This window comes from Sorex fumeus, unplaced genomic scaffold (genome assembly GCF_029834395.1).
Source record: "Sorex fumeus unplaced genomic scaffold, SorFum_2.1 ptg000009l, whole genome shotgun sequence".
Lineage (NCBI taxonomy): Eukaryota > Metazoa > Chordata > Mammalia > Eulipotyphla > Soricidae > Sorex > Sorex fumeus.
In genome coordinates, this window is record NW_026606066.1 from 7,130,253 (window position 1) to 7,146,543 (window position 16,291).

The window sequence follows — 16,291 nt, forward strand, 5'->3', positions numbered from 1 at the left end:
CACAGCCAGTCCGCTTGCTTCCTAGGGACCCTAAAGAGAATCTTGTTGCTGCATGACCTGACTGGCCTCACCAGCAGGTCCCTACACTTGCCCCCCTCCTCCCCTTCTCATCACTCCCTGTCTCCTGCCCCAGTGTGCCTTTGGGACACAGGGTGGATGTTTGAAAGTAAGCTTCTATTTTGGACTTCTTTAGGGTCCCTGTGACTTCTGGGAAGATGCTCGGCTCCCTTCATGAGACCAGTAGCACCACAGATGCCAGGTGGCCAGCAACAGGTGTGTTGCATGCAGACCCCGTGACTTCAGATTGAAGAGCCCAGGGTTAAAGATCAGATAGCAGTCAGGCTTCACTCTCTGGAGCTGCTGGGCTATGTGGGATGGGTGAGTCTGCAGCTCAGGGACAAAGTCCTGTAATAAATTACGTGGACCCAGAGCTCTCAGCCATTTCCTCTTAGGGCCCTTCCGCCTCTGCCATTCCCTCTTTTTCCTCTTGTCTGCTGCCCAGAACCTCCTCTCCCTGCTTTCAGACTGGAGGGGAAGGGAGTCAGCCAGCCCCTGCATTAACAAGGTAAGGGAGCCGGGGGTGGGGTGGGGTGGGGGGGGACTTCTCTGCTTGCAGGAAGTGTGTGTGTGTGTGTGTGTGTGTGTGTGTATGTGTGTGTGTGTGTGTGCGCGCGCGCGCGTGCAATCTTCTGTGACAGGGAAGGAGGAAGGAGTACAGTTACTCCTTTGGGAATTGGAATAGGAGGGCTGGAGGGAGAGATGGCAATTCTTTCAAGGAGGTTTGGAGTCCCAGACCTAGATAAGAGTTGCAGGGTGCAGCTGGAATGAAATAGGGGAAGGCCTGTGAAGCAGAGAGCTGGAGGGTCTCTTTCAGAGCCTGCAAAATAGAAACTCCAGCACAAGATTCAGTTCATCAGACTGCGGGCAGGTGCCTGGGGAATTGGGAGGAACTGATCTGCTTCTGGGGTAAGAAGGAATCCCTGGGCATGGAGGATCTGTTCCAAGATAGTTATCCAGCATGGGAGGCTCACTTTGTGACGGGTGGAGAATGGCAGAGGTGCTGGTTTCCCATAAGGAGCTGCATCCAGGGCACACATTTGTGTTATTGTTCACATTTTAAGAACCAGGAAACAGGATCCTGAAGAATGAGGTGCCTGTGGGAAGCACCAGGGCCCTGACTGTGCTCAAAGCCCAGGCTTACCTGCCCGCCCAGCTACCTGCCTTGAACAACTATGGAAAACTGCATTAGTCATTTCTTCAGGGAAGAGGCCCAGACCCCACCCACTGGGCCTTAAAGCCTCCTCTTGGGCTGTTGGGAAAGAGGGAATCTACCCAGTGTAGATTCCTGTGGGCTGTCAGTATGGTGGGCATGCACCCTCTTCTCACAGCAAAGGATATTTTAATCATAGGTATGGGGAGGCAACTGAGGGGTAAGGGTTGTAGACCCCTCATTTCTCCCAAATCATGCTTGTTTCCTTCCTTGGCCAGGCCTCCCTTCTGACTCCACTTTAACTCTGGACTTGAATTTGATTCTAACTCATTAATCTCCTAAACCCCATTTGGGATTTTAGTTGGAAGCATGGTTCCATGTGGAATCTTGGCTAAGAACCATTCCCTTCCGCAGAACTGCCCACAGGAAACCCTCCCATCTTCCTGGACCCACCAGGCACCTACTGTCTAGGCCTTGGGTGCTTTGTCCCAGGGACCCCTGCACATATGTCTGTCTGGGGTCCTGCTTTGTCCTTAGCTCAGCACAGGGCAGGTGCTCTGTGGTAAGTGACATGGCAGGAATGATTGTATTACTTGGGTGCATTTCTCTAACTCAGTGCTTGGCCTGTCTTACTGCCTCCACGTTCTCATTCAAGCCGTTGACAAGTTTGGGGAGGAAGAGAAGGAATTCTAGAGTATCTCTTTATGAAAGTGACATGGACATGAAAGTAGGTAGTGCTTTCACTAGGTTTTCTGAGGGCACGGGCTTCTGTTCCCACCTAGGGTGTGGCAGAGACCAGGTTCTTCGTCAGTCTATGTTGAAGAACGAAGTAGTGAGTGGCAGAAATAAAGTTTCAAGTCCGGTTTCTGAGTTCATTGTCATTTTGAATTCTCTTGTAAGCTTTTTAAAGTAATCAGGAAACTTGGATCACAGTCCTTTGCTGCTGGGAAGGCAGTTCAAAGGAAAAGTCACCCACCAGAGCAGTCAAGTGTCAGGGAAATTGGGAAGGCAGTTTGGGGGCAGATGACACGCTCTGTATGGATGGAGCCTGGGCAAACACTGCCACCCCCCCATCCCCCACCCCTGTAAAAAAAAGAAATCAGAGAGAATTGGGAAGGGGAATGATAATAGTGGGACAGGCTGTGGAGGGAAGAAAGGCTTGATGAGCATGGGGGTGAGCAGGGGGTATTCTAGGTCAAGGGAAGGCCATACAAAGATGGACGTTTTGAATCAGATTTTAAGTCTATCTCAAGTTCTATTGTGTTGTTTTGGGGCTGTTTGTGGACTTAAGAGCTATTCCTGGCACTGTGCTTGCAAATCACTATCAGCAGTGTGTGGGAAATAAAGATACCAGGAATGGAACCCAGGTCCACAGCCTGCTGAACAGGCACACTAGTCCTTCTAAAAAAATATTTTACTTTTTAAAATTGAATCACCATGAGATACTCAGTTACAAAGTTATTCATGATTGGGTTTAAGTCATACAATATTCCAACACCCTTCTCTTCACCAGAGTAAACTTCCCACCACCAACTCTTCAGTTTCCATTCTCTCCCTGTCCCCAACAACCTGTCTCTATGGCAGGCACTTTTCTTCTCTCTCTCTCTCTCTCTCTCTCTCTCTCTCTCTCTCTCTACCCCTCCTTTCTCCCCCTCCCTTTCTCTCTCTCCCTCTCTCTGTTTCTTTTTGGACATTATGGTTTGCAATACAGACACTGAAAGGTTATTATGTATATCCCTGTATATACTTTCAGCACTCAGCTCTTTATTTATTTTTTATTTTATAAAGTAGTTCACAATATTTGATTACATTTAGTATTCAAACACCAATCCCACCACCATTACACCATCCCACCACCATATTTCAGGTGTTTCCATCCCAAACTCCAATTCCTTACCCAAAGAAGAATAGAAATAATATAATATTTTCCTCTAAAGTTGGTTGCCTCCTACTTTGAATCCCATCAGATGTGGTGCAGTACTCTTGGACTATGGGTAGGGTGTGTCCTATAAAGTGTCTCACAGCAGTTCAGGGAAAGGTTCACTCATGGGTGAGGCTCGGCCCAGGTATGTGGAGAGCGGTGTCAGCACTCAGTTCTTGTCCAGAATGATCATTTCCAACTCTTATTATCATAGACACTAATTCCTTGAATTGTCTCCCTGATCCACATGCATGCACATTTGGCTCCTGGCAGGAACCAAGCAGCTCTAGTAGCAGTAGGAGATGCTCTTTCCAGGCTGGAAGAAACCATCTGTGTTGTACCTGCCAGTACAATAAATAACCCCTGGGCACTTGTGACTTGGAAGCACTTAAAGGATGACCAGTGTGACTGGGAACTGCAGGAAGGTGTTAAATGATTTGAGGCAGCATATAGACAGCTACCACAATAGAATGGAAAGTGAAGGAGAAACCAGGATGAAGGGAGAATTAAGGTGAATAATACAATACAGCTGGAGAAAGGGTAGCAAACTAAGCTTCAGTGTCTTTGCAGAGATAACCACTAAATAAGCTCTCACCCACCCATTAGACAGTGAAAACTAGAATAAAATCAGCCACATGATTAACAATGTCCAAAAATAAGCTTACTTGGGGTGGGGGCACACGTAGTGGTGTTCAGGGTTTACTCCTGGCTCTGGGCTGGTGGGGCCTGGGAGAACCATACGTAGTTCTAGGGCTGCATGCAAGGCTGGCGCTTCAATCTCTGTACTATTCTCACTGATTCCCAAGGTCTATTACTGAGGTGAAGACTGTCTTCCTTGGTGGGGTGTCATGAAGAGGACAGCAAGCGAGGAAATGGGATATGCAGTAAGTCAGGAGGGCATTGCAAAGGCTTTATCTTTAAAGCTCTCTCTGGTCATGCTGATAGCACTCAGCTAAAGTGAAACCCATAAAAGCTGTTTTCTGTAGCCAAGGAGATAGTACAGCAGGTAAGTGCTGTACATGCATAGTACTTGCATGTGGCTGGTGTGGTTTGATCCCTGACCTCCCACATGATCCCCAAGCACTGCCAGAATTGATCTCTGAGCACTCTGAGCAATCCTGGGTGTGGGCCAAAAGCAAAAAACCAAACAGACAAACAAACAAACAAAAAACATTTTCTGGACAGATGTTAATCCAGGGGCTGGAGCGATAGCACAGCGGGTAGGGCATTTGCCTTGCACGCAGCCAACATGGCCGACCCGAGTTCGATTCCTCTGCCCCTCTTGGAGAGCCATGCAAGCTACCAAGAGTATTTCGCCCACACAGCAAAGCCTGGCAAGCTCCCCGTGATGTTTTCGATATGCCAAACACAGTAACAGTTGTCACAATGGAGACATTACTGGGCCTGCTCGAGCAAATTGATGAACAACGGGAGTGATGGTGGCAGTGATGTTAATCTGAATTTCAATAAAAGGCAGTAAATAGCTTGGTGAGGGCTGTCTAAAATCCTTGAGGCCAGAAAAGGGCAAGCAATAGCTAGTTTGGATGAGGACGCTCCCACTCTTTCTTTCACTGAACTTCGTGGCTGATCTCTGCGGATGGCCATCTCTGTGGGGTAAGAGGTGGGATTTTAGGCATTTGTGAACAGTGACATTCTGTGGATGGTGAAATAAAGAATAAAAGCAATCTGTGGGAAATTCAAACATTATAGAAAGGTGAAAAATGCAAACACAATGTCTCCTTCTTCTCTCCGTCCTCCTATTCCTCTCTTCAGAAGAAAACACTGTCAACTGTTTAGTATAATTATCTGCAAACCTCACATATAAGAAAAGGCAAGCAATAGCTAGTTTGGATGAGGACGCTCCCACTCTTTCTTTCACTGAACTTCGTGGCTGATCTCTGCGGATGGCCATCTCTGTGGGGTAAGAGGTGGGATTTTAGGCATTTGTGAACAGTGACATTCTGTGGATGGTGAAATAAAGAATAAAAGCAATCTGTGGGAAATTCAAACATTATGGAAAGGTGAAAAATGCAAACACAATGTCTCCTTCTTCTCTCCGTCCTCCTATTCCTCTCTTCAGAAGAAAACACTGTCAACTGTTTAGTATAATTATCTGCAAAAGTAGCTCCATATGTAACCTATATTTTAAAACAAAAATGAGTGTAAGATGTAACTTCCTTTTATGATGTATTCACCCCATCAATACATAGATCATCCTTGGTCCCAGAGTATTGGGTGGAGGAGAATAGAGAGTCTCAATGTGGTTTTGATCCTTAGATGGCAGTCTTCTTATATGTGAGGTTTGTATAGTCTACACAAGAGGATATGGACACAGTGATCTGGTGCACAGACCCTTGGTCCCTCCATCTCCCTTCTGGTTTCAGTAATACTGATTTTCCGCTTAGTACCATCCTTCCTTATTTACTTTTCAGCATTTTCTTTGTCACTCCCCCATACTCCACTTCAAGGATGCCCCAGAAACACGTTAGAGGTGTGATTTTGGACTCTGCAACTTTAAAGAGGTTTTTGGCAGTCAGTAAAGTAAGCTGATCTCCAGGATCTCAACCACACGGACCTACCTTAGGTTTAACAAGAGGTCCTGAGCTAAGAAGGTAGTTTGCTTCCTAGGGGCAAGAACTTGCAAGTATCCTAAAGCATTACCTCAGGGACAATGCCTTACCTACCTCTCTGGGATGAGGGGGCAATACCACCCATCCGTCCATCAGTCTGTCCACCAGTCTATTAATTCCGCAATCATGTCCTGAGAACCCTAAGGCACAGTCTAGCTTTGAAATTTCTCAGAGTGTGGGGTGACAAAAGCAATAATACATAAGAAGGAGTAAGTACTGAGGTGTAAAACTGCAGCTACTGCATGGAACAATGCCCATGCCTTTGTGTGAGTGTGTGTATGTGTGTGTGTGCGTGTGCGCACATACATGCGTGCATGCATGCACATATATACATATTCATGTATAAAGATTGCACTGAGAGAATATGGAATATTTAGGAAGAGCTTGAGATTCAAGGGAAGATTCAAGGGAGATTATTCCAGGAAAGAAGTGAGACACAAGGTAATGTTAAAAAATGGGAGGAAGAAGATGAACCCAGAGGACCTGAAGTGCCCCAAAATATGGCATACTCTTACCTATGTATGGAAGGCATAAGGTGGTTTAAAAAATTATTATTTTGGGGCTGGAGCAATAGCACAGTGGAGAGGGTGTTTGCCTTGTACTCAACCAACCTGGGTTCAATCTCCGTCATCCCATTTGGTCCCCTGAGCACTGCCAGGAGTCATTTCTGAGTGCAGAATCAGGAGTAATCCCTGAGCATCACTGCGTGTGACCCAAAAGGCCAAAAAAATAATTATTATTTTTCAGTTTTAAAGTGTCATTTGGTGGGTTGTCTGATGATTTTTTTTAAGTCCAGAAGAAGCAAGCCTGAGAGGATTTTCCTCTTCTAAGTGAAGGATAAAGGGGATTAAAGGTTAGGAAAGTCAGTCTTCAAGTATTTTAATTGATTAACAACTTTATCTGGTTTAGGTAATAGGACAACACTGATATCATAAAATGAGTAGGAATTATTCTCTCTGCTTCTGTTTCCTGGAAGATATAAGAAAAAGTAGTATCTTATCCTTAAATGTTTGGTGGAATACATCTGCAAAATAAACTGGGTTTAGTGCTTTCTTTCTTGAAAAGTTATTAGTAATAGTGGAGGGAAGGTGTAATGGTGGTGGGATTGGTGTTGGAATATCGAATGTAACAAATTATCATGAACAAAAAGAAGAAAAGTTTTTACTGACTTAATTTCTCTGATAAAGACAAGTTAAATCTATTTATTTCTTCTTGTGTAAATTTCAGTAGTTTGTTGTCTCTCAGGTAATTGATTCATTTTGTTTAATTTCTAAATTCCTAGTCATAGAATCAGCATAATATTTGCTTAGTATAATTTTAGTACATGGGATAACCCTATTTTATTTCTGATAATTAGAAATTTATGTCTTTTTTCCTTTTATCTTGATCAAGCTGACTTGACATTCATTAGTTTTATCAATGTTTATTTTTTGTTGATTTCCTGATTTTATTCAAGTAGTTTATACCCTAATTTCTGTTTTATATTATTTTAAGAATTATATTGCTCTTCTTTCTCTTTTTTAAAGGCAGAAATTTAGTTTACTGATTTTAGGTATTTTTTCTTAATAATATATCAAACATTATACATATTTCTATAAGCCCTGTTTTCCATAACATTGGAAATTTTGTTTTTTCATTTTCATTTACTTGAAGACATTTAATTTTTTTCTGGAAGTTTTTTTTGATTTATTATTCATTTAGTTATTTTTAATTAATTATTATTATTTTTTTTTGCTTTTGAGCCACACCTAGCTGTCCCTGTGTTTACTTCTGACTCTGCTCAGGGGTCACTCCTAGTGGTGCTTGGGGGATCATATGCAGGGATTTGATCATGGGTTGGTCATATATAAGGCAAGTGCCTTGCTCCCTGTACTATTTCTCTGGTTCCTCATCTATTATTTTTGTGTTTTTAAATCTCCATATGTTATGGAATGTTTCAATTATTTTGTTGCCTCCTCCTCCTCCTCCTCCTCCTCCTCCTCCTTTTTTTAGTGAAACACCATGAGGTACAGTTGTAGACTTACAAACTTTCGTGCTTGGGTTTTTTTAGTTATATAATGATCAAGTACCCATTCCTTCACCAGTGCCCATTCTCCACCACCAATAAAACCAGTAGCCCTCTCACCCTCCCATCCCCCACCCTGTCCCATCTCTGTGACAGGGCATTCCCTTTTGCTCTCTCTTTTCTTTAGGGTGTTGTGGTTTGCAATAGAGGTATTGAGTGGCCATTGTGTTCTGTCTGTAGTCTACTTTCAGCATGCATCTCGCATCTCGAGTGAGTCCTCCAAACACCCTTGACTTGCTGTTCCCTTCAGGAGAGGAGGTCTTATTCACCTCTGGGGTTAGGGAGAAAAATGTCACCTCAGATGTTGAAAAGGTACCTACACTGATTATAACCATTTGCACGGTAGGTACTCAGCAGTATCTGTGAGGTTAAATTGTCATTAAGCATATAATGGCCCATGCATGAAATCAAACTTGGGAAAATAACATTCTTTCTTCAGAACAGGACAGCTTAAAAACTATCATATTCATTTGTACCTGTGCCCTACTCCACTCTAAACTCCCTTTGCTCAGCTCAAATGCAACCCCAAACTGATCTCTGGCAGCACTGGAACTTTTTCCGCTCTGCCTTTGCTAAACTTACAGCATCCTCGGAGAAGGACCTTATCTCCTTCCTCTGTGAATTCTTATTCATCCGTCAAAGCCATCATTATAACACTTCACCTGCAAGGGTGGCTTTATTCTCTGTTTATTGAACAAATATGTATGACTTCTCCCCCACCCCCCCACCCCGCATCAGATGGAGGGACATGGCGGTGGACAACAAAGCCCTATCACTTCACACTGCTCAGTACAATGCAGGGCAAAGTGCCAATGTCTTTTAGTTGGATCATGGCAGTTCCTGCTTTTCCTCCCCACAACACCCTGCTCCTGCTGACCTAATCAGGCTTCTTGGTTGCTCCCAAAGTAGTTGGGAGGCCATGAGGTACTGGAGATAGACTGGTAAGGAGATACATCTGGGATGGGTTGCCACCTATGCTACTGTTGAACTTGGGACCTTTCTTTGTGTTTCATGTATGGAATGAAAACACAACTGTGAGGTTGGGGTGCTATGAGATTGTGATCAGACATATGAGTGATGCTGACTGCTTGCCTAACTCCCCAAATTGCACGGTAGTAATTTTGAGCTTCTAGACCACTTGGATTGTGTTTTAAGTGGGGTCAGAACTACCTCTGTTCCCTACATTGAGCACAGGCTGAGTGCAAAGTAAAGGTTCAATGAAAACGAGTCAGGATGAGAGAAACAGAAAATATCTTCTTACACTTGAATTGAGACAGAGACTCATTTGTACATTTATCCAATAGTTTTAACTTGATTAAAGAAACAAACCAGTCTTTTATTTTTAATTTTTATTAGTGAAACACCATGAGGTACAGTTGTAGGCTTACAAATTTTTGTGCTTGGGTTTCAGTTATACAATGATTGAGTACCCATCCCTCCACCAGTTCCCATTCTTCACCAAGAATGATCCCAGTATCCCTCCCCCCCAACCCCCCCTCCATCCCACCCTGCCTCTGTGGCAGGGCATTCCCCTTTGTTCTCTCTCTCTCTCCTTTTGGGTGCTGTGGTTTACAAAAGAGGCATTGAGTGGCAATCATGTTTGGTCTATAGTCTACTTTCAGCATGCATCTCCCATCCTGGGAGGATCCTCCCAATACCCTTTATTTGGTGCTTCTCTATCTGAGCTGCCTTTCCCTCTAGCTTGTACGGCTGGCCTCCAAGCCATGGAGTAGACCTCCTGGTACTTATCTCGGCTATTCTTGGGTGGTACTCTCCTATTTTGTTACTTTATGTTCCCCAGATGAATGCAATCTTTCTATGTCTGTGTCCCTCTCTGACTCATTTCGCTTAGCATGATACTTTCCATGTAGTACCACTTGTATATAAACTTCATGACTTTATCTTTTCTAACATCTACGTAGTACTCCATTGTGTAGATGCACCAAAGTTTCTTTAACTAGTCATCTGTTATTGAGCACTCAGGTTTTTCCCAAATTCTGGCTATTGTAAACAGTGCTGCAATGAACAAACTAGTACAGATGTCATTTTGACTATACTTTTTTGCCTCTCTGGGATATATTCCAGGAGTGGTATTGCTGGGTCAAATGGGAGCTCAATTTCTAATTTTTTGAGAATCGTACATAATGTCTTCCAACAGGGCTGAACCAGTTGGCATTCCCACCAGCAGTGAAGGAGAGTCCCTTTCTTGCCACATCTGCATCAACAGGGGTTGCTTTTGTTCTTTTGGGTGTGGGCCAGACTCTCTGGTGTGAGATGATATCTGATTGTTGTTTTGATCTTCATCTCCCTGATGATTAATGACGTAGAGCATCTTCTCATGTGCTTTTTTGCCATTTGGATTTCTTCTTTGAGAAAGTTTCTGTTCATTTCGTCGCCCCATTTTTTTTGATGGGGTTGGATGTTTTCTTCTTGTGGAGTTCAATCAGTACTTAAACAAACGAATCTTGAGGTAAGCCCAGACCAAGCACTCTGGACTTACTGATGATCCCTTTGCCCAGCGCTCCAAATCAGGATTCTGAGAAACTGAAATTCTTCTTTCTCTTTATATACAGGCTGGGAGCAGCTGCTGGCTCAGGATGTCGGCCTTCAGGCTGGTAAGAAACACTTGGTTCCATCTCAGGAATGTTCGTGAGAATTACCAAAGGCTGAATTAAATTGCTTCTAAGGAAAGAAGAGACAGACTACAATATTAGGAAAATGTCAGCAATGATAGAATTTGAGAAACAGGACAGATTATCTAAAGAGAACAAGCTGGCCACCCCTGGGTCTTGGGGTCTTGGTAGGATGTCTACATGGGCAAATCATTTGTTATTTAAATATCTTAACAAAGAGTTGTCTTCTCATTCGTTCACTCACCACAGCTGTTGGAAAGACTCAAACTTCAAGGACCCAAATCATTCTGGGCCCTGAACTACCTAGCTTTCCTCAGCCCCAAAATATTTATTTAGAATCTGTTGTGTCCCTGTGGCTAAGAGATGGTGCTACCTGGGAAAAGAACTGAGGATTTTTGCATTTACTGTAAAAAAAACCCTGGGAAGTTGCCCTAGCTGAGGCAGTCAGTGGGAAATAGCCTCCAAGCATGCCTAGTGGTGCTTGCAAAACAAGAGAAACTCAGGGGTTGGAGAAGCCCTGAGGAGAGCCCTTAAACTGTGTGTGTGTGCTCCCCTGTTCTTTAGAATTGTAAACCAAACTCAGAAAAGCCACTTATTGTTTTGTTCAAAAAAATTCCTCTATAACTTTCCTTGTAGCGATGGCAAAGCCTCAAATTGGGGAAAGAGAGAGAGAGAGAGAGAGAGAGAGAGAGAGAGAGAGAGAGAGAGAGAGAGAGAGAGAGAGAGAGAGAGAACCATTAACTTCAAGTTGACCATTAACTTCAAGTAGAGTTGAGTTGAGATTACATGTTTCGTGACGGGACGGTGATGTCTTATTCATCAATGAATCCTTCAGCAGATGTGCTGAATAAAGGCAGAACTATGCTGAGGTCATTATTGACAAATCACCTTTGTCCACCCTCTGCTGCTCTGAAAAAGTTTTACTATTCTCTCTCTCTTTGTTTATTTGTTTTTGTTTTGGGTGACACCTGGCAATGCTCAGGGACTATTTCTTGCTCTGCACTTAGGAATTACTCCTGGCAGTGCCAGGGGACCATATGGGATGGCAGGGATAGAACCTGGGTCATCTGTGTGCAAGGCAAATGCCCTATCTGCTGTACTATCACTCCAGCCTTGGAAGTTGGACCTTTAACAGACAGGAAATGGACTTGCCTGAAACCATAAAGCTCATAGAACGCAGAGAAGAAATCAGAACTCAGTTCTGTGTGACTTCAGAGGGGTTTTCTGCTCAGACTGCCATAGCATGCAACATGAATGGTGTCCTTAGTTCAATAGAAATTTATTTCTTCACTGTCTGGAGGTCTAGGTACCAATAGAGTCTTTATCTATGAGTCCTTTCTTCCTGGCTTGCACCACCTTCTCTCTGTGTCCTAATATGCTTTTCTTATTGTAATTGCATGTGTGGACATTCTCGTGGTATGCACACACAAGTGTATACACATACACACAGTGCTCAAGTTTTACTGTCCTTATAAGGTTAATGATCCTATAGATCAGGGCCCTATCCTTTTATCTATTTTAATCAGCTTTAGCATCTGAAAAACCCAGTCTCCAGATATCGTTGGTTGGAATTAGGTTTTCAACATCTGAATTTGGTGGAAAACAATTTAGTTTCTAATAGGCTTTAATTTTTTTCTTTTTGGGTCACACCCAAATGCACAGGGGTGACTTGTGACTCATGCACTCAGGAGTTACTCCTGGCAATCCTCGGGGGACCATATAGGATACTGGAAATCAAACCTGTGTCGGCCGTGTGCAAGGCAAATGCCCTACCCACTGTGCTATCGCTCCAGCCCCTAGACTTTACTTTTATTCAATATCTATTATTAAGAAAATCTAAATATATGAAATGTTCTACATCATATATTTTTGGAAAAACAATGGGTGCTGGACCCTGCTTTCCAGCTACATAACTTCTGGTATAGTTAAAATAGGAATTGAGTTGGAGAAGTTTGATTTTCACGCTTCAGGGGTTGGTGCCAGGCTAGGTGTGAGATGGGCATTTTTCCAGCAGCAGTGGAGCACTCCTTTCTCAAAGATTGGCTCTCTGCCCAGGGAAACTTTGCTGCTTGCTGGCTGTGCCACCTTGGCCAGGATCTCCAACCTTCAGACTGCCTTTCTGCCATCTGTCATATAATTGTGGGATGTCAGAGGCACTGCCCTTTTTGGCCATGTGGTAAGGAGAAACAACTATAAATTCTCAAGTGCAAAGGTTACAGAGGAACCAGTCATCTGGTGCCTGGGTCAGCTGATAGCAACTTCCCAACCTTCTTCAGCCTCCTTTGAAACTCCTGCTCTCTATGACCACCTCTTGGAAACAGACTCTCCTTGATACAAACCCCCAACACTGCCACTTGCATTCTTGTGGTAAAACAGGAATAATGGTACTATTGTTGCACAGTACATTGGTGGCCTCATAGAAGCTTAAAGTTTGATAAAAGCATTGGGCAGCTGGATATTCTGGAGGCAGGGAGAGTATGTTTCAAAGGAAAAGCATGGTTAGGTCGAAAGTGCGAAATTTGTTCTGTCCACATAGCTGTTGCTGCTGCTGGTAGTGGTGGTGATGAACCTGAGGTGGTACCAAGAGGGGAAATGTGTCTGCTCTGCAGAGATGTTCTCTAAGTTTAAAGTGCACACAGGATCCAAAAACTTGGTACCAGGAAGGAATTCAAGACATGCCAATAATTTTATATTGATTACCTAAAATAGCAATACTTTAAGTATATTGTACTCAAGAACAGCATTTATAAAACTAATGTCACCCATTTTTCTTTGCCTCATACATGTGCCCAGTAGAATATTTTCTTTATTAGTTTTCCTCTATTATTATTGAGGTGATATAATTTACAATAGTGTTAATGATTATGTTTTTGGCTTACAAAGTTACTGCACCATCACCACTACCAAAGTGCCACAGACCCCCAACTACTGTCCCTGGTCCTTTATAGTTCGTTTAATCCCTCCTTATCCCATGCTATTCCCCTGCTTGTAGAACATTTTAAGTCACTGGTATGGTTTGCATTATGTTTCTATTGGATGACACCAGCCTAGACCACACTAACGATTTACAAACTGAGCATTACGCACATCTTTTTGATGCTACCACTTGCCCTGCCTCTCAATATTTCCAAAGAATCACATGACGAAGAATCGGGGCGGGATACGTGGTCGAACAAAAATGGAAAACTTTTAAAGAAGGTGAACAGATCTTGCATTGGAAGTATTTTGTTTCAACCATTAGATTTCCCATGAGTTAACCTTTTGGGGATTTCACCAAGCTCACAACTCAAGAATGAATATACAAACAGAACTTTTTCTTGTTGGGGTTACCACCAGCTCTCTCACTCCCCACCTTATGATGGGGTCATGAAGAAGCTCAGAGTTTGACACTGTCACACACACTCTAAGCATCTCAATACCCTGGGTAAAGCGTCTACAGTCATTTTTGCAAAACCCAGTTTTCTTCTGAATATTTGCAAATGGTGTGCAGAGGATCTGGGGCCCTCCAACAAGCAAGACTGGTTGAGCATATTTTGAACATATCTCTATCAGATTGGTATAGTCTCTAATTCATGAAGCTTTAAACATTGTTTATCTTGCTAGTAAATCAATCATTCCAAACCTTAATACACCAATGCTTTATTAAATGGGGGGTTGGGTTCATCATTGGGTTATTTTTTTGGGGAAATGGTAGCCAGGCCATCTCTCCCTATAGATAGATGGGATGAGCTTCTGTCCACCTTCTGGTGGGTTTTATTGTACTGTTTCTGCAGGCTTGAGCACTTCCACCTTCTTCTCCAGTAAGAACTCTTTCTGATGTTAAACCCTTGGCCTTGGATGACAACTGAGATTACCTAGTTGGGGGCAGTGGTAGGGGGACAGTAGTGGTGGGTAAAGGGAAGGAAGAAATATAATATACGAACATCAATGTAAATTGAAACCTAAGCACAAAAATTTGTAAGTCTACAACTGTACCTCACCATGGTGTTTCACTAATAAAAATAAAAAAACAAAACAAAACAAAACAAAACAAAAGCACATCAATGTATTATTACATTAATATTAATGTAATATTAATACATTTGTAACAATGTTAAGCTATAATAATATTTTTAAAAGAAAAGATAAATAAAGGAGCTCTGTTGTCAGGTGTTTCTTATAAAAAGCATGAAAAGTTAGATCTCTCTCCTTAGATCTCTCTGCTTCTGTAACTCTGTCTCTACCTCCTGAGTCTCATTGGACCTTTACTTTCTTTGCAGTGGATAACTTCTATTTTTGCTTCTCATTTTCTCTTGCCCTGATTCGGCTGTGTTTGCACAATCATCTGACTAAAGCGTTAATAAAAAGTTTCATTTTCTGCTGCATGTCCTCTCATTATTTCCTAGTCGAGTTTTGGCCAAATGGAGTGAATAAAGTCATTTATTGACTTTTATTTCTCCTTCTAGACCATATTGGCTAATACTGCCTCATCGGTTGGTCTGGATTGGTGGATTGGAAATGACCTCTTTCTCTGTCATTGCTGACTAATATCACTTTTGCTGTGAGATGCCCATCATCTGTCTTTGACTTTTAATTTCTCTTTGGTGACCTGCCAGCTGTTTCACTGAATGCTGCAAAATATTTGCACTGGAATTTCACTCTTGTAAGAAAGTTTTTCCTGGGTCTCTGACATTTCTGATAAGTTAGTTTTCTCACTGAACACACTGTGTGACTGATGCAGGTCTTCTGCATATTGTAACAATTGCTTATTGCTGTTATTTATAGCTCAACTTTTATTTTATTTTATCACTTGGGGTATGTAAGGGTGGACCAGACTGAGCTTGGGGATCACTCCTGGTATGGCTCAGAAGACCGTAGGTGCCAGAGATTGAAACAGGATAGTCTGTGTGCAAGGCAAGCTCCTTCCTCCTATACTGTCTCTCCAATCTGCTATCTTTCTAACCCCTCAGCTTTTATTTTTATGAAGTTGTAATAGGCATATAGTCTAAGAATCGTTCCCTATTTTCGCTCCCTCATACGTGACCCCTGTCAATCCTTCTAGTTGGTTTTTTTTCTATTTCCCTCTACGTTTCTAAGGAGGGCCTTATAGGGCTACTTGAGTTTTCTTGTTTTGGGCATCAACTATTAATTGATTTTTCATTAAGTGAGAAAGGCCTTAGCACTTTGTCCTTGACTCCCATCGCTGGCACAGAAACACATTTTGTTTTTTGCTCTGTCCTCTTAAGGTAAAGGTAAAGGCCCTCCCGTTGATCGTCGATTTGCTCGAGCGGGCCCAGTAACGTCTCCATTGGAGACTTTGTTGTTACTGTGTCTGGCATATCGAATACTCTCGGTAGCTTGCCGGCCTCTTACCATTGTTAAATCCTGGTTTTGGTAAGATACACACACACACACACACACACACACACACACACACACACACACACAAGATCTCCAAACTTATTTAAGTAAGTGCTACTCTCAATTGAGTCATGCTGTGTGTTCTAAATTTTGGTTTCTTTTGCTAAACTTTATAACTGTCTTTCGCTTGCCTTCTCCGCCTTCACTGACAACTTAAAGCCCCAGTTTCTCCCAGATGTGTCAATCTCTTCTCAAAATGTTCTGATACACTTAGAATTCAAGCAGTTTTATCCTCAGGAAAACCTATCTCCCAGAGTTGATGGCCTATGCGTTCTACACTGGTGTCTCCCTAGTTCAGAACTCTCTCACCTCCAAAAAACGTTCCTTCTTTCTACTCCTCCAGCCAGTCTCTCTTTTTTTCCACTAATCACCATGGTTTTCACTGAGTTAAGTGATTTGTTTTGTTGTTTTGCCAGTTCATTTGCATTTGTT

At 42.8% G+C, this 16,291-nt stretch overlaps 1 protein-coding gene across 2 annotated transcripts in view; it reads left to right on the forward strand.

The window, feature by feature from the left end:
- The first annotated feature begins 10,423 nt into the window (after positions 1-10,423).
- The window catches only part of MYO7B (myosin VIIB), a 65,631-nt gene continuing 59,763 nt past the window's right edge, over positions 10,424-16,291 (forward strand). For both annotated transcript variants that reach the window (XM_056110353.1, XM_056110354.1), the window contains exon 1: positions 10,424-10,441. In XM_056110353.1, the coding sequence (XP_055966328.1) occupies positions 10,424-10,441 (18 nt within the window). The remainder of the gene's footprint in view (positions 10,442-16,291) is intronic.